The sequence below is a fragment of the Oreochromis niloticus genome, linkage group LG12, assembly GCF_001858045.2.
Source record: "Oreochromis niloticus isolate F11D_XX linkage group LG12, O_niloticus_UMD_NMBU, whole genome shotgun sequence".
Taxonomy (NCBI): Eukaryota; Metazoa; Chordata; class Actinopteri; order Cichliformes; family Cichlidae; genus Oreochromis; species Oreochromis niloticus.
The window spans coordinates 20,828,346-20,855,209 of NC_031977.2; the positions used below are offsets into that span (position 1 = coordinate 20,828,346).

Genomic DNA, 26,864 nt, shown 5'->3' on the forward strand with positions numbered 1-26,864 from the left:
TTTGATGTGACATAACACTTTTTATTAATTACACTGTATCACAACAGACTGGTCCACCTTCAGAGAGAAGTCATATTATCACCATCATCACCATCATGAGTCACTATGACCATTTTCACCACGCAACTGTATGACTGTACAAGTTCCCTCTGGTCTGTGTTTCTATGCATGTTTGTGTGTCTGTATATGTGTGTGAATTTAGTGTGTGTGTGTGTGTGTGTTTGAACCAGCAGGGCACAGATGTGGACATCCAGATGTTTTCTTTCCAGTACCAATAAAAAAAAAACCCCAAAACACTGCTTGCAAAGATAAACGTTCGTGATCTCGATCAGACAGAACATTTCCAGCTTTAATAACATTGTGTGCTTTGCAATACACATGTTTCTTACATTTTGAAGAGCATCTGTAGGCAAACAAGTAACATTTTAACACATCTTCCATACACATTTTGTCCACCATCCCATTTAAAAATTCTTACAATCCAAAAAACATCCTCTTTTTCTTCCACTCCTGCCACAATAGCAGTGGTTAAACCTTCCTGAACACAAGAAACAAACGGCACAGAACCCAAAAAATTAGACCCAAAAAATAAAATACTGCATATAGCAAATCACAGTTTTTTTCCTCAATGCTATTTTTTTCTATGCAGCAAAGCAGTTTTTGTGGTATTATGTTTTTCAGGGCGTCCGGGCTCCAGAAGCATCCAAGCACAAAAGTAATCTCAGAGATGACCTTTAAGATATTTTAGCTCTATTAGCTTAGACTGTGATGCCGGGGTTGTGAGAGAGAGAAGGGATTAAATGCGATACGGATCAAAGCATACTCAAAGTTGCGATGTGTATCTACTGTATGAGAAATATGCTTTGGTCCACTGAGTCACGTGGTTTAGCCCAAACTCAGCGCAAACTATGTAAAAGTGAGGAGAACAGGTAAAGGAAAATATCAGTTACTATTGCTGATATACCTGTGTGAAAACCAGGCTTTAGTAAGTTGCGTAGAGAAGAAGGCTGATTTTGGAGTCATAAATAAAGCAATTGACTGATTCCATAAATCTTAGCTGCCATAATACACACCACAGTCCTACACGACTGGGGAAAGCCATTTATCATGAATTGGTGAACAGCGACAACAAATCAATCGGTGATTCTCGTCTTGAATCTCATTGCATTTGAACTAGGATTTGGCTTGAGTCTAAAACCCAGCCTCCAGATCCCTCCTGACTCACTCTGGCATCAATCAGCCTTCTTCACACACACACACACAGACACAAACACAGACACACACACACAGACACGCACGCAAACGCACCCCCGAGAGAATGAGCAAGCATCACTCTGAATCTCGGGGGCTGCTGTATGTCATCTTGTGTATTTGTGAGTCCAGTGCAGCTTCCCATTTCTCTGCCCTCTACTTGGAAAACAAAGGAAGAAAATAGTACAATCTAGATACCGACACAGTCTGGGACACAGTAGTTAGCGATGCTTATTTCTTTCAGCAGCTTATTCACATTTGTACATTTGTATTTTTGTTCATTCCTCTTGCTGTTATTTCATTTTACAAAAAAAAGAAAGAGAAAGAAAGAAAGAAAAAAGGAAAAGTAGCACTTCTAAAGACCAAAGTTTAAGACTATCACATACAGTATAGGCAGCATAGAAGAGGAAAGTTGGTTGAATAGTCTATTTTACAGTAGGTCACTTGAATAAGAGAGAGAAAGAAGTCTGTGATTGTCAGTCCCTCCTCATCTGAGGTGTCTGGTCATACAGCAGTTGTTGTTTTTCCCTTTATTTTTTTATCGTCTCCCCTTTGCTGAAATCTCTGTGATGTGAGGCATCAATGCGAAGACACAGAGTCGATCTTTGCTGACCAGTGTTCGTCTTAGCAAACACCTCTCTCACAGCCTCTTCCTCTCACAGCAACTATCAAAACATCACCGCTGTCCAACTTGACACAGTTCATTACTTTGTTAAAAAAAGAAAGAAAAGGAAACACAGCGGGTACGTGCACACGCGGTGCAGCCAGCTGAGCTTGTTTCTTCAACGTACGCTACTCTTTTGACACCAGAGGCGTTCTCATACGCGCTGCATTGGTTTCTCACAGTTTGTGTTTTGTTTTTTTTTTCCAGCTCACACACAGGCCCTCACACACCGTGCCCTCTGTTATTGCACAGAGTTATTGTGTGGCAAGTTTTTGAAGGTGTTTGCGAGTGTGCTCACTCAGTGCAAACTCTACTTGACTGTACAGCAGGGATGGATTCTGAGAGCCTTGTTAGTGCGTACTGTCAATGCTTCTTCCATTAAGCCTCACACTTAGCACTGACAGGTGACAATAATTTCGCAATATGTCGAGCTAAATCTAGAAAAGTGACGGACTGACGAAACATCCATCCCTGTTGTGCAGAGGGCTGCACGAAGAGGACAGGCATAGTAACTGTTTAGAGGGAGCCTGACATAAAAAATACATATACACTCAAGATTATCTTACACAGTTGCTAAAATGTAATCAACTAAACCAGTGTTCAACTTCAGTCAAGTTGTAGTTGCAAAAGGCAACTTTAGTTATAGAAAGAAATGTACAAAATGCTTCTTAATTTATAAATAATAATACTAGAAATCAATAAAATCAACATTTTCAAAATCCACAAACACCAATACCATCAAGTGCTGTTGTTAATAAACAAGAAGACATCGAATTAAAAATGGCTGTAAGTGAAACCGCAGTGATTATGACTGTTTTTTTTGTACCTCATATATCTGTAAAGGATAAATATGCCCCAGCAAAATGCAAAAAAACAAACACAGAATGTGTCTCCTTGCATGCACGAGATGCTGTATATACAGTGCGTTTGTAAGCTTTCAGATATGTGAGCTGTACTGTAAGTGAGTGAAGTGGTTCTCAATAATGGGGATGTGTGGTACATTATTGAGTTTATTTTCGGTTTAAGCTGTTGGTGGACTGCCAGTAAAATGTGTGTGGGGAAGTGTGTATGTGTGTAAAATGTGGTTGAGGGCAGCTTTAGGAATGTGAGGGGAGCGTGAAGTTGAAGTTGTGGCTTACAGAACATCTGCAGGCTACAGTAATGAGGGATGTTCGCGCTCACCTTCTCCCCGGGGACATTTACACCTCTCTCCCCCTCCGCCTTTCCGCTCAACTGTCTCCTCTTCCTCCTTCATCTTTCTCCACATGACCCATCCGTACCGTCACACTCCCATCGTCTTCTCCTTTCTACCCCATTGCTTCCGATCTGAACTCTCTCCCTTGCTCTCCATTTCTTCCCACCATGCGTTATTACCTCTCCTCCTATTTCTCCCCTCCGCTGCTCCTCATTCCGGGCCCCTTACTTTTGTTTTCTTCTCCTTCACCTCTTCTATCCTCTCCATCCTTCCACCCTTCCTTCTCGGCCATAAAACAATAAGTCTTGAATGTCTGTGAGGAGACTGTGCTAATGGAGCCCATTAGGCTGTAATGAAATATACATTACACCATTACAGAGGACGGGGCCTGGCTAAAGCACTGCACCGCTCAAATAATAAAACATGCACAATTCAATTTCCTTCTCGGACAGTTTTGAGTGACTTTCAGTGTGTGTGTGTGTGTGTGAGTGTGTGTGTGTGCGGGTGTAGAGATGGAAGGATGACGGGATAAAGTATACACTGTGTGTGTGTTCTCGTGTGCATCCCCTGTAGCGCAGATGTGGTTTTCAAGGATGTCTGAGTGCTGAGAGCTTTGATGATTTAATATGGGTTGACCAAATGAACCACACCTTCTACTATGCCGCCACCCACACATCTGACCGTCATCTGACCACTCAAACCCCGAGCCTCCCCAGGCAACCTTTATGCCTCCCTCCCCAACGCCATGATCTCGCGATTGTTGGACAGCTGTGGACAAATGAATCAATTGACCTCTGACACGAGCGCTTGACATCACAAGGTGAAGCATCTGTCGCTTTAGGGGGTTGGGGGAGTAGTCCTCATGTTACCCTGTGCTGTATGACAGTGCAGTACAGGCCTGAGTAAAACAACAGAACAAGAGTGGATAATGAGCCGATAATGTAGATCAGACACTTTCTTTTTACATTTGTATTACTCACAATTAAATATCGCATAATTCCTCAGCCATACTCCTGAATTATTCCGTCACCACAGCAGTTCAGATCAGCCTCAGCTGCCGCTGTTTTGGTTTTTTTTGCATCAGCAAAATTGGCCGACCAGAAATGATCTTTTCATCATATCTCCTAATTTTGTGTGACAGGAAAGCAGATTCTGTTTACTGTTTTTCTTCTCCAGTCATTATTTGGTTACACGCAATTTACTGTATGTGTACCAACGTGTTAATCATTGCCTGTGTAGTCTTGTTGGATGAATGCAGACATTAATACTGATATGCATTTCTGAGAGACAGACAAAAAGACAGACAAACCGACAGGGTGGGAGGGGGAAACACAGTGTCTTTATGGCTCGACATCTCTCAGAGCCATTTCCTTAGCCAGTCTCATATTTACACGCAAAACATCGACGCTTCCGGAAATCCTCCCCTCGCCACGTCTCCTCGAAATTTCCGGACGTTCAAACGAGTCCTGTTGTCCAACAGGTAGCAGGGAATGAGTCATTTAAAAGTCCTTTAAATTAGGTTTCATCAGTTTAGCCCCAGTCAGTTTAAAGCATTTGAAAATAAGTGAGATGCTGTTTTTTTTTGTTGTTGTTGTTTTTCTTTTTACTCCAAAGTTAAATTACTCCTAAATGTCTCTTCGGGAAGGAAGGGGGATGGAAATGCATAAAGGAGAGGACATCGGCAGGGAAGAAAGAGGCGATCGGGGATCAGTTGAGGAATTTTTTGATTGCCTTTGAGAGTTTAATAATAGCTTCACATCCTGTACAGCGGCACCTTGCACACACGCACACCTGCATGAGCTTCGCACGCTGCAGCTCGCACACACATGCACGCAACAACAAATATGCATTCACGTTCACATTCAGCGACCATCCCCACATAAATGCACACACGTTGCATACACACAGCTAAAACCCTTCTTTGCCCTCCTTCTGCATTCAGCCCAGTATATCCAGGTACACAGGTGAGGCCTTGGCCAGGTTGAGGAGCAGACTGTGGATTTCTTTAATGTTGAGACGCATGTGTGGCTCTCTCTGCCAGCAGCCCAGCATCAGGTCATACACTTCTTTAGGACAGGTCCTAGGGCGCTGCAGCACCCTGCCCTGGGTTATACACTCTATCACCTGCAGAGCGAAAGAAAGACAAGCATCAAGTTAATTGTGAGAAGAAGCCCCGTCCATTTGGTAAAGAACAAAGCAGAAAAAATAAATTCAGTGTTCAAACTCCAGTTAAGATGATGGAGCATCTGCTCTGCCAAGTGAAAATGTCACAGTGAATAAATTATTTACTGAACTCGAGAAATAATATGCCAGAGAAGTCTTCAAGACAAAGTCTGCAATTTCTCTACACCAGCGTGAGGGGAAAGTCAGATTTACAACATGCATGTGTAAAACCACCTACTCATTAGATACACCTTGCTTTTAACTTCAGCACTGCTTTAATTGTTCATGGCACAGATTCAACAAGGTGCTGTAAATGTTCCTCAAAGAGTTTGGTCCATTTTGACATGACAGCATCAGACAGTTCCTTCAGATTTGTCTGCTGCACAATCAGGAAGTGAATCTGCTGTTCCAGTATATCTCAAAGTTGATCTATTGGATTGTGATCTGGTGACTGTGGAGATTAGTGACACCAGGGGTACAATGAACTCACCGAGTTCAAGGAAGCAGTTTGAGATGATCTGAGCTTTATGACATGATGTGTTATCTGCTGGGAGCAGCTGGCAGACGATCAGCACATTGTGATCATGAAGGGATGGACAGGGTCAGCAATGATACTCAGTGAGGCTGTGGTGTTTATACGCTGTTAAGGTGTCGAAAGTGTGCCAACAAATTATCCTCCGCACCCTTACCCAACAAGCAGCAGCCTAAATCATTGATACAAAGGATATATCCATGCTTTCATGGAGTTTGCACCAAATCAAGCTTCATAAGACAAGCAACATTTTTCCAGTATTGCCCAATTTTAGTGAGTCTATGTGACTGTAGCCTCTGTTTCCTGCTCTTAGCTGACACACCCGGTGGGGTCTTCTGCTGCTATAGCCCGTCTGTTTCACGGTTCAATGTGTTGTGTTGTGTGAGGCCTCTTCTGCATACTTTAGTTGCAATGAGCATTTACTTGAGTTGTTAGCATTCTGGCCATTCTGCTCCAACCTTTGGCATTAACGGTGCAGCTCACTCAGTTTTCTATTTGATCACTTAGAAAAATTCCAATGAATCAGCAGTTGTGATGCTCAGTTTGCACTTCATCTTGACCATGACTACATGCCAAAATGCACTGAGCTGCTGCGGCCGACTGGCTGATTAGATATTTACATTAACAAGCCCATAAATAAGTGTACCTAACAAAGTGTCAGGTGATTGTACTGTTTGTAGTCATCACAGGCAGTATTTCAATATCTAAAATTACAAAGGACCCAATCAAAACTTTAAATCCTGTGTAAAAGATATGTGAGCATCACATTTCATTCACGAGGCGAGTGAGCTGTGATACAGCAGAGGATAGACAGACATAAATGGTAAAAGAAGACAGTGAGAGGGCTAAAGGTTAATTTTTTTAGATGTAACCAGAGTTAAGGGCTCTCCCAGGGTTCCTGCTGGTAAGGCTAAGGTTAAGGCGAGGGGGTTGAAGGCTGTGACACTGCTGTGTTTTCCAGAAAATTGATTCGAATTCTGGGTGAGGTTGATTTTCTTTGTGTGAGGGAGCTGCTGATTGAATTTGAGCAGGTAGATTGTTTAGCCATTTTAAAATGAATCATTTATACAATTCAGCCTTGTTTTAATTTTCCACAGCTTTCTGATAGATGCAGTTGTCAATTCTGGAAATTCAAAACATCTGAGTGTTTAAAACAAATTATGTTATTTAGAAAGTGTTTTCTGGAAAACACAGCAGTGTTTACCCTGTGTGGCTTTAAGATACTGCCATTTATTTCCAACTTCATTATACAGTAAGTAAGAGGAATCAAGAAAATACTCTTAATATCTAAAAAATATAAAAGGCGCGATGTCTAACAACTGCTACACTTCTGCTAGACTTTAAGCAAAGCAGGAAAAAGAAACGGCCCCGGCAGATTTTTCATCTGGGTTTTGTTTCTCTTTCTTTCGGGTAGCTTGCTCCATGTCATGAAGTCATTCTTGTTGAGTTTCTGTGAGCGAGGAGATGACGCAGAACAAAAGACTCACTCGATGTATACCTATGAGAAACATGCACACAAAACTGATCAAATATTTAGCCTTACGTTTGCTGAAGGGCTGTTTCATCATATCTCGGGGCTGCAACATCTTGTTCAGCATCACTTATTAAAAAGAAGATGCTTCCAAGGCAACTTTTACAGAACTTTTGTTACTTTAACTTTAATGCTGGAATTACCAGGACTTGGTGATCACTCAATAAATTTAAAAACACTGCCAAAAGTATGTTAATTACTAAGCCAGGTTGTTTATATAATTGTGACTCACAACCTTCTTCGTGCACCTGCAGAAGAAACTATTGCATTCATGATAAAAGTTTATATACCTCATTATTGGAGAGCTGGTACCAGGGTTGTTTTCCATAGGTGAAGATCTCCCAGAGAACAACTCCCAGACTCCAAACATCGCTTTCTGTTGTGAACTTCCTGTACATGATGCTTTCAGGAGGCATCCAGCGGATGGGCAGCATGGTATGACCTCCGACCTTTGAAAGCACACACACAGAGACACAGTTACACACAGAAAGTATGAAGTATGGTCAGATTGTGAAAGCTGAGAAGCATCTTATATTCTGTTTCCCCGCCCTGCATCAAGGAATAAAATGTCTGCTGTTTTCCAGAAAATATTTGACATTACCTTTAATTTAAGTAAAAAAATACCAATAAATAATATTACTTAATATTGGCTGGCTTCTCTGCTTGTCGATGAACATCCTCCACTCCAACTGCATTGTACTCACAACCCATTGCCCCCAAAAGACCTTCACCATCAGCACAAATAATGTCATCATCCATTTCAAAGAATGGAATAAAATCCTTCTTGCGATGCCTATAAAAAGAAAATTTGGTTCCTGGAGCCAGGAGGGCTTTCTCAATGAGTCTAGACCCAAACAAGTCAGCCACTTCCTTTGGCAGATACAAATCTTACATTAACTCATTTAACTCTGGCTGAGATAATAAAGCGATGGACGTTCAAAGTCTTCATTACTAAAATGTCGTAAATCTGGAGACGAAACATCATCCGACTCTTCTCTCTCATCAACTAAGCCAGTGAAAATGGCAGGCGGTAATTCATCTGAATGTGGTACAGGTCTCGTCGCTAATGGCAGGTTAGTGTAACTGATAGATGATTTTATTTTTGAACTTTATCCAAAAATAGCAATCAGAGTGATTCTGTGGCTTCATCCATACCACTAGAATACCAAAACCCAAGCTCATTCTCCCTTTAGTGCATGCTCAGGAATTTTCAGAACACACCCAGCAAACTGAATGTGGTTGTCTATGTCCGATTTCATACCAAAATAAGCAGAACATGCTTTTTTTTACACAATCTGTAATTTTCTGTCATTGCAGTGCAACAATCAAGAATTGCCACATCGTGAAGTACCGTGTTTTCCGTACTATAAGGCGCACTTAAAATCCTTTAATTTTCTCAGAAATCGAAAGTGCGTCCTATAATTCGGTGTACCTTATGTATGAATTCTGGTTGTGCTTACTACAAAAATCAGTCACTGAGAGTTAAAAACTGTCTAAATTCTTTCATCTTTAATAAAATTATCAGTGTTACTGCTTTATCAGGTGTAACAATTAAGTTAAACATCCAGGCATCCAAGAAAACAAAATGTATTAAATTTAATGGAGTTAGAAGTTAGCAGGAAGTTAGCTCGCTAGTTTCCACCTAAACGTGATATAGCATGTTCTGACTGAGAGATTCAAACGTACAGCTCTGCTGTCACTTCCAACATAAATGAAGACCGAAAACTAAACAGCAGTGACGTTTGTAGGGTTACTGAAGTTGGACTAGCTGGTATATAATGATGTGCTACGTGATCGCTAGCAATGCTAACTTTTTCCACTCGATAAAAGTTAACGCCAAACTTCAGTCAGGAGAACAACTGAGATAATCCATCCACAATACGAGGTTAGTCATTAATATACTGCAACAACATGGGAATAGAGCAGCTGTGAGAGAATTCAACATTAATGAATCAATGGTACGGAAGTGGAGGAAGCAAGAAGAATGAGTTGAGTAAAGTTTGACTTATCTGATCTGTATGAAAACAGACCCGTTCATCGACAGTGCGCCTTATAATCTGGTGCACCTTATGGTCCGAAAAATACGGTAAGTAAGGTGACACGATAGAGCAAAATAAAAAACCAACACCAAAGAAGTAAAGGACGTGTGGTGGATTTCATACAGAAAATATGATGCAGGACGGTGTTTTTCTTTTGTTTCCTTGTTTGAGTGCATATATTTCACCTGCGCATTTCTCACACGCTCACACATTTAAACATATTTTAATGTCATGCTACATTTCGCGTCTTCAAAACGCCGCCCGAGGTATTCCATTTGATGGCGTGGCACAGCAAACAGCGTTATCTCCATGACTGTAGCACACTACTGATTTTTCTCAAGGGTAAACCAGTGAGAAAACACTGCTTCATATCCCCCTAAACAACGACTGCACATATATACAGCTGAGCTTGGATCAGTTAAACAACTAAATTCATTTATTTGGTGTTTATGAACAGCTGATTTTGCCATCTCATTACTTACAGTGATACAATGAAGATAAAAAGAATAACATGAAAATGTGTCATGAATACATGTCTGTGTTTAATGAATTAAATTAATAAATACAATTAATTCAATTGATTCAAATATAATGAATCTTCTTTTAATCCCTCTTCTTTTGTCTCTTTTTCCTTTAACGGTGCAAAAATAATCTTATAACAAAACTCATACGTAATATATTACATGTTCTTTATCAGCTCTTGACTAAAGTTACGCACTATGTACACGTGAAGTATTTTAACATTTTTTTCCATCTAATAACAGGTTTTTTTATTCCATTTTTTTTTCTGTTACAAAATGTTTTCACTTAAGCCAACGTCAAGCAAAAAGAAATCTAAAGGTGGATTCAAAAAACCCCAAAATCTCAAGGTAACAGTTAAAATCTTCAGAGCCTCGGAAACCACATCCTAATGAAAAATGAGGAATATAAAGACACAAGCAAGCGTGATGACAGACTTAATCTACTCTCTGACTGAATAATCCCAGAGGTCAGATACACTGATAAGACACAGAGAGCGAGCAAAGCATGACTTTCAGGGCAGAAAGAAAATGGACGAGTGATACCTCTGGATACCTACGAAAGGGCGATAATAAAAGACAATATATATTTAAATCTGAGTCGGCAAAAGAGGAGCCGTGAATCATAATTCCAAGCAATTTTTTTTTGCAAGACATTAAAATTGAGAAAAACGAAAGGAGGAAAAAAAAGACGAATTATTCAGCAGCTAAGCAATAAAATCAAATCTATAAGAAACTCATCTCAAATTCAAATGTTGTTTTTTTAATAATCACTATTTGAAGAGAGAGAAGTCCATCATTAAATCAAACCAATTACCCATGAGTGAAAAAAACAGCATGTAAGTCACAGAACAACAAAATATTTGGGCTAAACTGAGGCTTCAGGTAACTTCTTTGTTTTTACATGTGAAATATATTAAAATTATGATTAACATTTATCACCTTTTGTTAAGATGTTCCACTTATGACTGATGTCAAATCAATACCACACCGTTAAGGTTTTACTTTCTTTTGTAATGACTTGATTTTTCTTAGTAACCCTGCGATTTAGACATTCTTACACGGGTTTCCAGCCCAACTCCCTCATAAAGTCAGTTCGATAGAATATGCTGCATTTATACCTCAGGATCGAGCTGCTCCTGTAGCTTAATGACCTTTATGTAACTACACTCTACAGATTGGCCCTGCAACTTTGGGAAAGCACTTATCGAACTGAGTTTCACTAGTTAAATGTGATAGATAGCATACTATAGTAAAGCTTTAGTAATGAGTACATTGGTGGCTAAGTAGCATATGCACATTCTTGAGAACAGAAAGCATTTGCACATGTGAGCAACAGCATCACGTTTCAGCAAAACCATCCAACATAATGTTTACTTTTACTTGAGTTCCAGAAGCTATAAAAATTTACTGTCCTCCAAACGAGATGTAACTTTTGGTGACATTGCAAGTAAAAGGATGGTGATTGGCTGTAACGGCTGACTTAGATTTCAGGGACTTAACATTGTTAAACATATCAACTTTTTCATTAACTTGTCAATTAATCAAAAGCAAACCTAACCTGCTGACAATATTTGTTCCTCTTACTGCACCTCCCCGCTCACTTTAGTCTCCCCTGAACATGAATCTAGCGACTGATCTGCACTCCACTGTGCTACACGGATAGCACAATCCATTTTCTAAGGTTTATGTGTGTCATTAATGGTTTGCTACCCACACTTGGCCTGGTCCTCTGTTAGTCAGGGGGTTATTTAATAGAGTAATAAAATGTGCACTGTCACACAGATAGCCATCAGGTTTACGTTTACGTCTGGGGAAACATATCTGCCTCCATCTCTGCAGCTCGTGCTCTTCAAACCCAGGCCTTCATTTTTCTTGCAGTGATGCTTTTTCTCCCTCGTTTCTCTGTTTATCATTTACATTTCTCCATCTGCATGCAGTATGCTAAAGCAGAGTAGAAGGTCCACAATGCATAATGTGAATCGTAATATAGAATATAATATAAAAAATGCTTATATTATACACACGCCTACACAATACAGCAGGTTTGAGTCTTTTTAATTTTTTTTATTATTATCATGAAGTGTACAACATACAGAATACAGCAGGATTTTAGTCTAAAACATTCATTGTTGTCTTATTGTAATGCTGTGTTCTCAAAGAGCTCTCCCTTATATTCCTCCCTACATAACAGATACTGCATGGTCCATTCACATTGAACTGAAGTCAGCCTCAGCACCTGTTCTTCCTAAACCGCTCCTATTATGATAATTCACAGGTTTATATTTTTATTTCAGTAGTGCTACAGTTGTGTTTCACTCTTTGTCTTAAGTGCTCGGTTTAGCTCTTACTCTTTAGGAGCCACATTCTCCAAAAGCCCCAGCGTGCTCTAATGGGTCAGCTGGCCCCTCAAAAATGAGCAGCTGAGCGATGGTAACAAAACTCTGGAGATGCAAGTATTTGAACCAGCATCAGAACACAACAGCAGATTCTCACAGTAGACACTATGCTACACAATGAATATTTTTTTTTAAACTACACGCAACGTTTCTCACTTTTTCCTCTCAGGAAATGCCAACAAAAGCCCAGCTAAGTTCAGGTTACACTACACAGCAGCACAAAGCACATGAAAACACACTAATCACCCAGTTCCTACTAACTGACAGGTGTGAGTTTCCATAATCTTTGATTAACCCTCAGAATTAGTTTCGACTAACTCTGTTTTCAAAGTTAATCTAATGCTAGCCACTTTATTTACACAATGTGTTAAACGACAAAGGGTTTTCCTTTTTTATGAGCGCACTGCTGAAAAAGAAAAATCACTGGATCTTCAGTTTCTTAGAGACTCGTCTGATTGTTTTTGCAGCCAGTGTTGCTGTCATTACTTAACAAAGAAATATCTTACACATTATTTGTTATTAGTTTTTTTTAAAGTGATGCATTATTTTGCTTGTCTACTCTGTGTATAAAATAATTTGTTACAGTATATCTTACAATACATTGGTGTAACTGTACTCTTACAATTTAAGCATAGTTAACAATATAAACTTAGCACTGCTTGATCAAACAGTGATCCTAATGAGGACACACACAGGGTGGACTGGTCAGTTAGCAAAGCTGGAATATTTCCTGGTGGCATGAGGGTTGTTTTGGCCTGCTGTGAAAAGTCAACTTGATCAGTAAACAGTTTACAAACCGCGACCCTCTCAGCCACACACTCTCCAATCCTCATGGCACACAGGTGTATTTGTTAATGACACATAAATGAACGCATGTAGGTCAACACTCCCTACTCACTACAACGCAGACAACATGTTGATCGGACTATAAGGAAAAAAGGTGGAGAGAGACAGAAAATAAAAAATATATATAAAAAAACAGATTAAAGCAAATTCATATAGTGCCCAGATCAGGCTAAAACATGAGTTTTACATGACTGATCGAAGTGAGTGTACGAAGCAGCGTTAATTTCACTGACCAAAATTTTTGGTCAACAAGTTGATAAATAAACAAAAACTAATTCATGAGGAAAAGAACTTTAATGAAATGTATCGAAACTTTCGTCAACAAATATAAACCAGATGGAAATATTCTGGAAAGATGAGATCCGATCAGAACTAATTACGTTTTGTGAAAAGGAAGGACGAGTTGGGAAGTGATCCAATCAGGAGTAGTCTCCTTGACGCGCACATTTGATCTGGAAAAAAGGTAAAACTAGCTCCTGTGCTCCCTGTTTCTCATGAAACCACGTCACATTTGATGTCAGTGAAAAAAAGATGCCTTGTAAACCATGTGGAGCAACTCTCATGGGTAAAAACACAACAAGCTTTTATACTTCATACTTTAGTCAAATAAAATATACTTTTCAATGTAATCTTATGATGTTTATTTGAATAAAATTAGAGTAATAAAACTATAAGATGTTTTAGTGAAAAAGACTAAATGTATGACTAAAACTAAATTTGCTGGCAACATGAACACTGGTGCATGGATCCATCATCCATCATGGATGGATGATGGAATTTTTAACTGGGAAATTTGAGCTAATTTTACATTACTTTACATTTCGACATCATGTTGTGAACAAATGCAGCATAATAGCTTAATAATTTCTCTTTTTGCACTGCGTTTTGTACAGTTATGGTGACACATACTCTCCACCTTCCTTTAGTGTTTCTGCTTAAAAATTAATTTGAGTAATAATAATAATTTTCCTTTTTCCTCCCAAAATCTCTAAAAGATATCACAATGATATAATTAAAATGAAACCTTTTGGTCATAATAATTTGATAATGAAACCTGGATATCAGAACAACAGCTGGATTATAGCCAGCATAATTAGCAGTGTGATGGTTTGCATGTCCAGAGTTGTCTGGAATGAAATCCTGGTTTGAACTAATGTCTCAGTCTACCTCTGGACATACACGCGAGTCAAAAGATAAATTTCTCACTTTATCCTTTGACTTGCACAACCACAACTATATGTACTGTGTAGGACATTATTGTCTCCAACCGACCGGGGTCTGTATTCATCAATACCAAAGTCACTTTCACAAATGCCACTCTTATCTGGGTTATGCATTCCTGCATTGTTGACTATACCCCTTTGCCTCCTCGTGTTGAAAGTGCATGGTTATTCTGCTGGTTCTGAAACTCTTTGAATTCGTGGCAAATCAACATACTGAATATTTTTTTAAAAGGAGCTCATTAAATAAATTTAATCCACCATTCGATTGAACTCTGCCCTTAATCGCTGCTTCTATAGTTCAAAACTCCAGTAAAGGTTTGAATTTGATCACCGAGTTCTTTATAAACCTTTGAAGAAAAAAAGTCTGTAGTCTCTCTTCGAATTTGTCCAGTGTATTATAATATATTTGGATAGTCATCCAGCGCTTTGAAGAGTGACTTCCTGCTTAACTTCCTGTGTTAGAAAATGCATACATGAGTGAAAGATTGAATTTTGGTTTGCAGGCCCCTCATAGACCTTGGTGCATTGTGCTCTTCACTGTCACAGTCTTACCCTTTAGTGCAATAAAAATGATGAAAAATCTAGAATGTTCTTGAATTCAGCCTAAAATCAATTTTTTTTTCTGAATTTTTGCCCATCATGCAGATAACTGAGGAACTTCCAAACTTGTTTTTTTTAAAAATTCATTTAATGTTCATCACAGGAACTCAAATGGCAAACTGAAAGGGTGTAGGCTGAGCTTATATAACACCTACCTCTGAAAGTGTGTTCAAATAACCAAACTGTTTGTTAGTGACTGTAATGTGCTACATGGTGCTGTAGATCATTAATGGAAGAAAGGAGGATTGCCAAGAAGGCATTTTATGAGCAGCAACAACACTAACATAATGTGTTAATAATCTGTTTAGACTGTAAAAAAAAAACCTAAAACCAACAAAAAAACCAGTGTCATTTCTAACCAAACACAGCTCTATTTATTATTGCACTTGGAAGATTAACATTAGAATAAATGTGCTGCAAACTAACCAACAATTACGCCAACAACATTAAACAAAATGAGAACATAATGGCTCTGTATAATTTCCTACTCATTGGAAACTGTCTGAAATTCATTTTTCTCTGTATATGTTTTATTGTTCGTTAGTTTATTTTTGTTTTTTTATGAATAAAAATCACTCATGCGTGCATCAACAAAGGATTTGCAGTTAAGTCGAGCAGCGTTGTTATTACTTGCTTTGTCGGGGAGATTTTTCCGTTCTACTCTATTGATAGTTTTTATATATTTCATTATATCCATTAGTCTTTTTATGTTATTCATCATGACTGATCATTTCCCCTGATGCTCTGAAATATTAATACGGGCCTCTTGAACTGCTGCGCAACATCTCTCCTTTTATGTTTGTTGTATTTGTGTGTGTTCATTGGCGAGACAATGAGGAACAAAGTGAAGGGCAGTCACTTCAAAAGGGCACCAACAGGGCTGAATTAAATAGAAAACAGAGGAGAGAAAACACATGAAAGAGCAGGAAAGGAAAGCCTCAGACTGAGTCTTCCTGTCACTGCGAGGAGGGGGTCATCAAATATTAAGAAAGTCGTGTTTACAGTGGATCAGTCTGAAGACCAAACATGCTTTCTAAGATTTTTTACCTACGCCTAGTTGCTGCATTTCTCTCTGTCATCGGCTCATTCTGTGTTTTGTCTTTGCTGTCAGTGGCTTCGTCATCAGTCTTTGTCTTCTTTCCTGCTCCCTTATCTCTCTCCCCCTCAATCTCTCTCAATCGTTCTCACCTTCCTTCACTGTCTCTAAGCCCGCCTGCCTGTCTCCCTCCGTCTCTGTCTTATAAATATGCATTATTTCACCTCGACCACTGTCTGAGTGTTCCAGGAAAGCCTCAAAAAGACGAGGAAAAAACACAGCAGAGAGGAGGGATGTGTGTTCTTTGTGATGACCTCCCAGAGGCTGTGGTATCCATGGCAACTGCACGTTGAAAAGAAAGCATTATGGGATTTTAATGTAGGAGGAGCTTATGTGAGTAACCCCGCCCACTCTCTCTTGCACAGAGAACCGTATCGTTGTCTGTGCTGTCATGGAAAAAAACTCAAGAATGCCTGTGTCTAAGTACATGTGATGGTATGTGTTTGTGTGCTGGTTCTCTCCTGGCCAGCTCAGATACAGTAAAGCCAATGGCATGTAGGTTTAAGCTACAGTTTAAGTATTTTTTTTTTTCTAATTTCTGCTACATAACTTTGCACTTTTGCTGTAACAAAACAAATTTCCCACCTGTGGGACTAATAAAGGCCATCTTATCTTATCTTATCTTAAGTATTTTTTGTGATGGTGCTCATGTCGAGTAAAAACCCAGCAGAAAATACGATGGTAGGACTTCTTCAACGCGCAATTGTCAAGTCAAAAAATTCCCAATGGCCACATACTGACGTTTTGTTAGGACAACAATGAGAAAGTAAAAAAGCCTGCAAAAGTCTGTGTTAGCATTCAAATAATCTCGCAAAGAAGATTTCTACATATTCATATGCAAAATCCAAAGTAAAAGGCAAGATTTTCGGCATCACAGGTTAGATTCACCAACCAGGATTGAACAGGCTTTGATTTCACACAGGTAAACAAACCATGTGGACAAAATCGGCACGATGATTTTGCCTTTTACTTAACTTCTCTTCACTAATATGCTCTCATGGTACAGTATTGTTTGGCTTGTCCAAGCTATTGCTGAACTGATATATTTAATCACATTGAGAAAAGTAAAAAACGGGCGATAGATGTTGTTTAAATGTTAAAAAATGGGTCACTTTAGCCTACTGCAAAGTGGTTGCTAAGCAACATGATAGTGTCGTAGTATATCATGCATAATTCAGCCTTTGTGGATATAAATGAGATGTTATTGTCTTGAACTTAAAACAATGGGCTGCTTTAATACTGCATTATAGGAGCTTAAATGCTAAAAAGTGTCACTGTTGCTAGGTGGTCGCTAGCACGATGGCAGCATAACAACCGATATAGATAAGAACCTTAAGGGACCTTTGTTTCAAATTCTTCCTAGATCATGATCTAGGGGGGATTTGCAGACAAAGAAACAAACAAAAACAAAGAGTTTCTGTATTACAGTAAGTTTTATAAATGGACAGTTATTGGCTGTTGTCCCCAGAGACTAAGTTGGGTGACGTGGTGATCTCGCAAACTTTCTCATCGAGCCATTAATGACATGATCTCTTAACCAGAAGATATGAAGTCTCAGCTTATGTAAGCATGCAAACTTTAGATCATTGGGTTTTTTTGTTTTTCCTTGCTTTTGACTTTTCAGTCCCTGTGATGTTGCGATTAGTTCTACACAACTATATAAATAGGACTGGGTTAGTGTGCACTCTTTCACAATAAGTTCGAAGGCAAAAAACTTTGCCCCATCAATTTCTTGGTAACCAATGTATTGCGTACCATACAGTATGGGAATTGAGTCTCTTTCTTTGTAATAATAATAATATAATAATAATGACACATGATGTACATGAACAATACAGCTGAATAACTTCCTCTCATACAATGGCAGTTTTGTCTTGATGCACATTTGCTTAATCACAGATAACTGTTTCACTGTCACCTCTCCAGGTGCTCCATAAGGTCGATGCTTGTCTCTGTAGAAAAAAAAAAACAGCCACTACCCAAAAAAATTACTCAGAGATTTGTCAGCTCCGCTTCACTGCCCGTGTTCCTCTACAGGCCGTGTCAGCAGCGTAAAACAGTCAGGCATGAAACCTTAATTTTCTTTCATCCTACACATTTGGCCGTAAAATCAGTTTAGGGGAAAATGAATAAATGTGCTGTAGTGTTGGAGTCGAGCCCCACCCACGCACCCATACGCCCACATACACACACGCACACCGAACTAAAAGGCTGTGTGGAAAGGCTCAAGGTTTGATTTGAGGCATCCTGTCTGTCTCCTGAAGCGCCTGTCAGGTTCATTGTGTAACAGGGGATTCAATGACGTCATCACAGCCCCTTCAGTCCTACGCCTCTGCATCTATTTCCCTGCACATATACACGCACACACACAGGCATGGGGTTGTGGGGGGGGGGCTCCAATTCCTCTATGACTCATCTTCACTTGTCTGACGCAAGAGCATGACTGGGTCCCTACACTCTACACGTCCCCCCACACTCACACTCACACACACACACCTCTGTCTCTCCTGGATGCTGAAATACGGCTGAATCACTATGTTTTACCTTCCACCCTCCTGTGCCTCTATTCTGGTTTTTGTTTTTCTCCTGTCTGTCTACTTCTCTGTCCTTTTTTTGTCATTTTACTCTGATACACTGCTCCGTGGTCGTCTTAAGCAGTGCCGTATGCCCCTGTATCGCTCTATTACTGCCTCGTCTCTCTTTTTGGATATTTATTTGTGTCTTGTTTTCTTCTTTCCTGGCATCCCACTCCTTCTCCTCCCTCTTTCTCTTCTTCTCCTGCTACCCCCCCCTCCCCCCTCCCTTATTTCCAAGCCTTTCTCTCCTTTCATCGCTTTGCCACCCTCCTGCCTCCATCTCCCACACTTACATCTCACTCCTTCTCCACCTCTATTTCTCCACTACTGCCTCAGCATACTAAACAGAACTTCTCTGATTACTTTTCTTCCTGAGAAACGTTGGAGACCCAAGTAAGAGACCCACCGCCACTGCCCTCTGCCGTTACCATGACTACAGCCACAGCACTTAGCTTTATTGAGGAGGGGTGAAAGGAAGGAGGAGGAGCGGGGAGCTTGCTGTGTGTCGTCACACAGAGATAGCACAAAAGAATGCCACAGCAGCAAACCAATCTTTAATTTGATGCCATATATAACCTGTTATTTTGATTTTATCTCAACAGTCATTATAAAAGACCTCGAAAAAAGAGCATTTTTTATGTTCTTTTAAAACAGATTAATTCAGGCAATGTGGCATTTATACTTCTGTGGGTATATGAAGCTTTCTGTGAGGAAATCACAGACTGTATATAAAGGATGGCCACAGTCTTCAGGAAGCCTTCAGAAAAGGACCATATTTTGAATTTAGCAAGCTTGGTTAGTAAGTTATACTCATAAAGTGTACAGGTGCAATGCGCATACACAGATATAGAAAGGCTCATAAATATTTGGATGATAATACATCTGTAAACCACCCCACTGGATTTTAAATCAAACTATCATCATGTGATTGAACTGCAGAGTTTTACTCTTAATTCAAGTGATTTACCAAAAGCATTCCACTAACTGTTTAAAAATGACCATTTTCATACTTAATCTCACATTTTGTTAGTTGTTCCCCATACACGATCAAAGACACGATTAAACAACCTGTTTATTTTATTGTGTCTTACTGTATCTTGTTATTTGCTGTTATTGCACTTAGTGTTCTTATTTATATTACTCTTTTTGTGTACAGCGCTTTGTGAATGTCTGTGAGAAGCACTTAAATAAACTTTAGTTACATACTTATTTTCATTGTCTCAGAAGTAAATGGTTTATAATTCTGCAATTGCTGGCAAATCAGTCAGTTACACAAACCTTTCAAATTTAGCTAAATGCATAAAGTTAACGTGGACATGAAACACTACATGTATAAAGCCCATAGTGCACAGAGCCCACAGCTAATTTACACTATGGAGCCATATTCCCTAAAACTGACATGGATTTAACAATGGCTTTGGAGCTGGATGTAAGTAATACATGTTTAAAGTTAAAGTTTTTATAACATGGTTAGCACCATCTTGTGCCAGTACAGAACGAGATGTTGGTTGCAGCTAATTGATTTACATTAGTTTATGTTTGCTAGTAAGAGAGCCAATATCTCAGTGGAAAACAAGGACACTAAAACTAAGTCTAAGGGGGTCACATTTGTACTGCCTCAGGCTATAAACAACGAGTTTTATGGTAAAAAAAACCCAACAATGATATATTGTCCACTTTCACTGTATCTGTATCTTTAGCAGTAGGTAGTTCTTCATTGTTTGGCTAGTTGCACTGAAACGGCCAAATTCACCTGTTATCCACAATGTTAGGGTTTGGAGAGCACTTTGTAAAAAAGAATTAAAGAACTCGCCCAGCAAACAGTTGTGAAAATAGGGAACAGACTCACTTAATGTGGGCAGCCTCAAGTGGCCACTAAAGGAACTGCAGTTTCTGACACTTCTAACTTGACTTCATTTTTTTAGCCCCAGTAGTTACAGACAATTTTAATATTTTTAATGAGAAACAGGAAAGAATACTTGTGTTTTCTTATATCTGCATGCCAATACAGTGCATGTACATTACAATTTATAAAGTATATATGTGTAATTATGTATGTTAGAGGGAACGTGTGAAAGAGAACAAACTGCAAAGACAACTTTGTTTCCCAGCAAGTTAAAAATATAGATTTTCATAACTATACTGAGCATTTCTATTCAAGATAAATTATTACTGCAAAATTACCGTCACTGAATGATACATCCATCATTTGTAGATTATTACCTTTCTGAATTTTTAAACGATTGTCTAGCCATTGAATGCCTGCAGTCTTCTACCTCTTTCTCTCTCCTACTCTGTCACTGTCAGTTGTGTTGGTTTGTCAGAGAGAATGAGAGAAAGGGCAGGAAAAATGGACAGTCAACTACCTATCAATCAATACAACTGATTAGATTTTGGCCTTTTGGAAAAGTAACAGATTATCTACAGAAAGAAAAACACACACACTTTCAGTTTTGTTTTGTACCCCTGAGTTATCCAAGCACAGCAAGAAAAACTTCTAAATATCCCTGGAGTACACAAAAATGCTCAAAAACACAGAACAAGGATCTTTTTAAATGCATTCCTTTTACCCGTACTTTTTTAGTTATTTAAAGCAAATTTAACACCCCATGAACTCACCTAATCAAACATGCTAACCATTTCCAACTCCTTCTGTTGAGTTAACCTATCCCTGCCAGTGTCTTACTCAAACCCCCACGTCCATCAGTCATGCCCATGCAGGGGAGTAGCGGAGAGGCACCCATGCAGCAGGGAGGAAGGGGAGGCTGAAAGAAAGGCCTGAAAAGATATCGACACATACACCTACCCTGTAGTAGTCAGTGCTGTAGACATCTCTTGACATGCCAAAGTCTCCAATCTTTACCAGCAGGTTCTCACCCACCAGGCAGTTCCTTTTGGACAACAAACACAGTGAGACTCAATATAGATGTTTCACATTGCTGAGTTCAAATGAAGGGTGTTAAACTACAACCATATAGCTTATTATATGGTTATTACCATGACTGTTTGACAGATTATCTCTAGCTGATTACTTTACTGGTTCCGCTAATAGCTACAGTCCTCTTTGTTAGATGTTTTTAGGTGGTATTAGCGATTGTTCACACTCAGTCATTATGAGTTTAAGATAAATTCCTGAAGGATCAGAATGAAAGTTCCTGTTTAATGACACATCTGGCATCTGTTAGGAACAAGGAACACGATGTGCATTAACGGAGTATGTTACAAACCTTGTGGCCAGGTCACGGTGCACAAAGTGTTGTGATGCCAGGTAGACCATGCCAGATGCTATCTGCTGGGCAATGTGAAGCATTTGAGACTGGGTCAGCTCCACAGGTCTGGTGGTCTGGCCCTCTGCCATCAAAACTGCATCTGGACCATGAGCCCTGTGAGGGAAACAATGTATCATTTGTCTTTTCAGCCATGTATCAACCACGTATGATGTTTTGCGTCCCTCTAATAGAGAGTATGCAGAAGATTAAGCTGGATTAGCAATCGCAAGCTTCCTAATCTTTAATTGTTTGATCGCTCATTTTTCATAAAAACTCTTTAGAGAAATACACATTTTTCATTTTGCCATTTGCCATTTTACATAATGAAGAAGAGAGTCATGCCTGAGGAACTTGTTGAGGTCACCGTGTTTCATGTACTCAAACACCATAATGAGCGGGTCGCTCTCCACGCACACTCCGTAGAAAGTGACAATGTGCTCATGCTGAAGGTTCGTCAGCAGCTCAGCCTCACGGTGGAAATCCTTCCTGGCATTTTCACTGGCCTCTTTAAGTGTCTGCACACACACAAACACACACACACACACAGACAAGTGACATTTTAATAAAGTGACAAATCAAAACCTCACACATTATACCACATACACTTCTGCCAATTGGTCATTTTCATAGTGGATTCATTCTCCTCCAGTTTATTTGGCCGAGGTCCACTGTGTGAAAAAAACAATACAAAAGTGCGTATAAAAGTGAGTTACAGCAACACGGCACAAACAGTGTGAAATTACTGGCACCAAACAAGGACCGATATGACAGCAGAGCAGGAAAAGGATGGGGACATTTTATATTAATGCTAGCCATTACAAAGTACAGCACTGTTTACATTCATTATGTTCCCCTGTTCCCTTTGAAACTAATCTTTGTCTCCCTTCCATGAATCAGGAAATCTGTCAGGGAGGTTGTGTAATACAAGCATCCATGACAGAGAGTGTATGTGAAAGCGAGAGAATGACAGTGAAAGTGAATGACTGTGTGTGTGTTTGGGGGCGAGTTACAGGAAATGAAAGTGATACGGGGTGTGTATTAATTTCACATATAAGAAGAAAAATATAGAAAAGTTTCTCTTGTCCTACATGAATAATTGATTGTCTTCCTACAGTATATGATACAGATATACATGAGCTATGAGCGTGTGGCGAGTGTGCCTGTGCACACGCATTGCAGGTAGAACCTACGACTACAAATACAGGTGTACAGGAGCGCTGACTTAGAAAAAGCTGAATGAGATGACCTCTGACCTTTCATCAAAAGCACTAAAATGCAAGAATATTAGACAGACTTCAACCTTAAGCACTTACATTCAACCAATAATGTACTGTGAAACAGAGGCATGATCAAGTACACTGCAGACTGTAAGGTGATACTGCAAGAAGATGATTATTACAGTATAGATAGTGTATATGAATGTCTGTGCCCCTATCTCACCGTGTAACGTGAGAATATGCATAGGATATGTGAGTTGACTGACTTTCCTCAGATGTCTTTGCAGGACCTTTAACTGTTATATTCAATGTGATCAGTTTTATAGTTCATAATTAATAGAATTAATAATGGCTAGAAATGAAGACTGAAGCTGTGTAGGTCAATGAAAAGCTATTAAAACCAGCTTTGAGGTTGCCAGTTATATTTATTGGTGTGGTTTTTCATATCAGTGCAGTTCTGAATGTTTGAAAGCCACAAATAAACACAGCTGTTCCTCACTCTGAAAGAAACCAGCAGGAGGTAATAAGAGGCGATGAATGTGATGCTGAAAGCCCAGACTTTGTTCTTAGCATGGTTTATAACTTATCTGTAATGATCTATTAACTTCTAATGAAGCTTTTACAATTTATAAATCTGTGCAAAAAGTGACTTCTTAAGAGATGCGCACAAAACATGGAGCATGGACAATTTTCCTCATTATCCCAGTTTGACTGACGATGACTCCCTGGAGTCTGATCTATGATGTACTGTACTGTGTGCTCCTTAAAAAAAACTGGAAAAGAAAAATGAACTTAAAGAGGAAAAAAAATGTTATTCACTGCACTTCTGGTCTCAATCAGTATCAAATGACCACTGCGACCAGTATTAATCATTGTATTGAGCCAAACATATTAATGTTGAGTTTAGGAAAAATACTGACTTTCCTGTGAGCCTGGGAGTATTACAAATCACGGTGTGACTTTCTGTACTGAAAGCTGCATTAATTCCCATGCTAAAACTCATAACACTGCACTGTTAGTCATCCAGTCTGAGCACATTCAGGTCCATGGACAAATAAAAAGCAATCAACAACCTCCAGCTCACAAATGTGGTGACTCATATACATGCGTGAAGGGAACATTATTGAAAGTGCTCAGGGTTCATGACTGATGGGATGCAGGAGCGTAAATGTGTTTGCATGAGCTTGCCTGCGTGCATGTGCACATGCATATTTTTTTTATGTGCACTTGTTACAATTATCCTCTGATCGATGGCAACTCAGTGTTTAATATACAGTAACAGTAAAACTTGCTTCTGTATTATGGATGACGGATTGATTGATAGACAACCCTAAAATCCAGGCCCATTAAGCTCTATTAGTGTGTGTAGGTCATTGTAATGTGGTATACAAATGAGAACCTGTTCCTGTAATGTAGCATGACTCACAGAGAGCAATATAAGCACAGCACGGTTTATCATAAAGGAAGTGCATTCCTCATAATCCATGTCCTTTCCCCTTTATTCTGTACAGTGGAATTACAGGACACAATAATTATAACTGTTGGCAGAAATGATGGAATCACCACATTTGCAGGATGAAATCACTGATTGCTGAGGAAAGAAGTATTGAAACTCCTCGCAATTTGCATTTCTAAAGCAAATACCTGTGCAAATTTAAATATGCAAAATAGTCTGCAGTTAAAAGAAAGAGTTTGAGGGCCTTAACAAGCTGCTGCTACACCTGGCTGACTGAAAGGAAGCATGGCCTCCAACAAGGGAGGTGTCTACTCAAACAATGGAAAGGATTATACGGCGCCTTCATGAAGGAGATTGTGGTTTATAAAATCTGTAGCAAATATAGACAACACAGAATGACAGAAAACTCAAAGCAATATGTCTGGAAAACAAAAAAATGCAAAGACAAAACACGGAAAAAACAAATTGGCAGAAATAGGAGTTCACGCTTGTGATACAACTGTGAGAAATCAGCGGAATGAAATGGGATTTCATACTGAAAAGCCGAAAGAAAACCAGCACTAACACAGAAAGAGAAGCTTGTTTACAGCGAGCTAAAGCAAACCATTTAAATACTCATTTATGAAATGGGGTTGCATGTCAGATGATTTGTTCATTTCTAAGAAAGTTCAAAGAAAAAAGGGGAAAAAAGCTGAATGAACTTCATCAAAGTGTGGCGAGTCCATAATTTTTGGCCAGGGATTGAATTAAATACACTGACAGCTCTCACAGGCAAATCAAATTTGTTTCTAAAATCCAGTCATTACAACAGATTCTCAGCACTCTTGTTTTCAAGTGATCAGATCAGATGTGTGTATCCTCCTGAGTGTTCAAACATCTCGTGGGATTTGATTTGCCTAGAAAACCTCGAGGAATAGTCTGTATTAATTTGATGTCTCCTTCTTTTAATTAAAAGCAGCTGGTAAGAAGTGACAACATATTTATTTGCAAACAGAAACGATGCACATCTTTATTTGGATTTCTAAGCATCTCCTTCACGAGACTGTTTTTTTTATTTTAGTTTCAAGTTATGCCATATGTATATGTACAACTATAGCAATATGGATGGATGGATGGATGGATGGATGGATGGATGGATGGAGATAGTACTGTTGAAAGTCTCTTTTCATCACCCTTCAGCACTTTGTGTTATTGCAGTGTATTGGCAGCAGGATCACTGACGCTGACGTATGCAGGTCGTCAATTAGTTAATTAAAAACAAATCTGCTGTCATTTAGAAAGAACATTCAATGGTGTAACTGCATACGTGGAAATCTGAGAATTGTTCATTTCCCCCCCCTACATTTGACCAGATTTGACATGCAGCCAGCAAAATGAAGCATCGTGTTCTACAACCAAGAACTGTGCTGCTGTCCACGATTTCCAGGTCTGTGTTTTGAAGTGTGTTCAGTCTAAACCAACGCTAAGCTGGCAGCATACATCAGCAGGTGGTTCAGGGCTAAGCCGGGACCAAACAGGAAATGTAGGAAGAGAAAAGAAGGTGTAGGATTTGAGAAGAGGCAAGTGTCAGGATGACGACTGAGGAGAGAGAAAATAAAAGACTGCAGGTGAGAGCTGGAGGTGTGGAGGACAGAGGAAGTGTGGGGCAGAGGAGGACAGGGGCAGAGGGGGCTCTTTCACAGGTCATGTATAGTTAATGAGAAGTTCTTCACCATTCAGATCCTGTTTCTCTGCAGAACAGCAGAAAAAGCAGCCTAGATGGAGAGACCGATGGACACATAGATGCGATGCTCCCTAGGAAACCATTCAATTTGACCCCGGAAGTCAGCGGTTTTTGAGTGTAATTCCACCTTATTCTTGCAGAGAAACCCTTGAAAAGAGGGACTTTCTAACAATAGCACAGGAAATGGAGGCCAACATGGATTCTCAATACCGTGCTGACACCATGTGAGGGATTTTATTTCAAAATACCATGGATCTATTTCAGGAACCAGTTCAATATTTTCAATGTATTTCATGTATCAGATGTCAATTCTGAATACTGTGGAACAGAAAAATAATTTCACCTTCAATAATGCCATTTAGGAGCTTTATTTTGACATGATCAATCGTTCTGTAGGACCAGCAGTTTTCAAAAATATCTCATGTTGAAACTTGACCCATTTGTTTTACTGCACACAGGATACATTTCTGGGCTTTGGTTTGTAAAAGCTACAAAAAGAAGTTTGTGTTTTCACTACAATCCCTGGAGTCAATATGAAATTAATTAGTCTAATTCTCTGATTTATA

The 26,864-nt window shown here is 39.3% G+C and overlaps 1 protein-coding gene across 2 annotated transcripts in view; it reads right to left on the reverse strand.

Moving 5' to 3' along the window:
* The window catches only part of ntrk2a (neurotrophic tyrosine kinase, receptor, type 2a), a 118,877-nt gene continuing 92,013 nt past the window's right edge, over positions 1-26,864 (reverse strand). Inside the window, exons 16-20 of one of the 2 annotated variants that reach the window (XM_005452057.4) lie at positions 22,245-22,417; positions 21,861-22,016; positions 21,434-21,524; positions 7,627-7,785; positions 1-5,234 (exon numbers count right to left, since the gene is read on the reverse strand). In XM_005452057.4, the coding sequence (XP_005452114.1) occupies positions 5,049-5,234; positions 7,627-7,785; positions 21,434-21,524; positions 21,861-22,016; positions 22,245-22,417 (765 nt within the window). In that variant the 3' untranslated portion in view covers positions 1-5,048. The remainder of the gene's footprint in view (positions 5,235-7,626; positions 7,786-21,433; positions 21,525-21,860; positions 22,017-22,244; positions 22,418-26,864) is intronic. The other variant, XM_003446114.5, reaches the window with a different exon arrangement.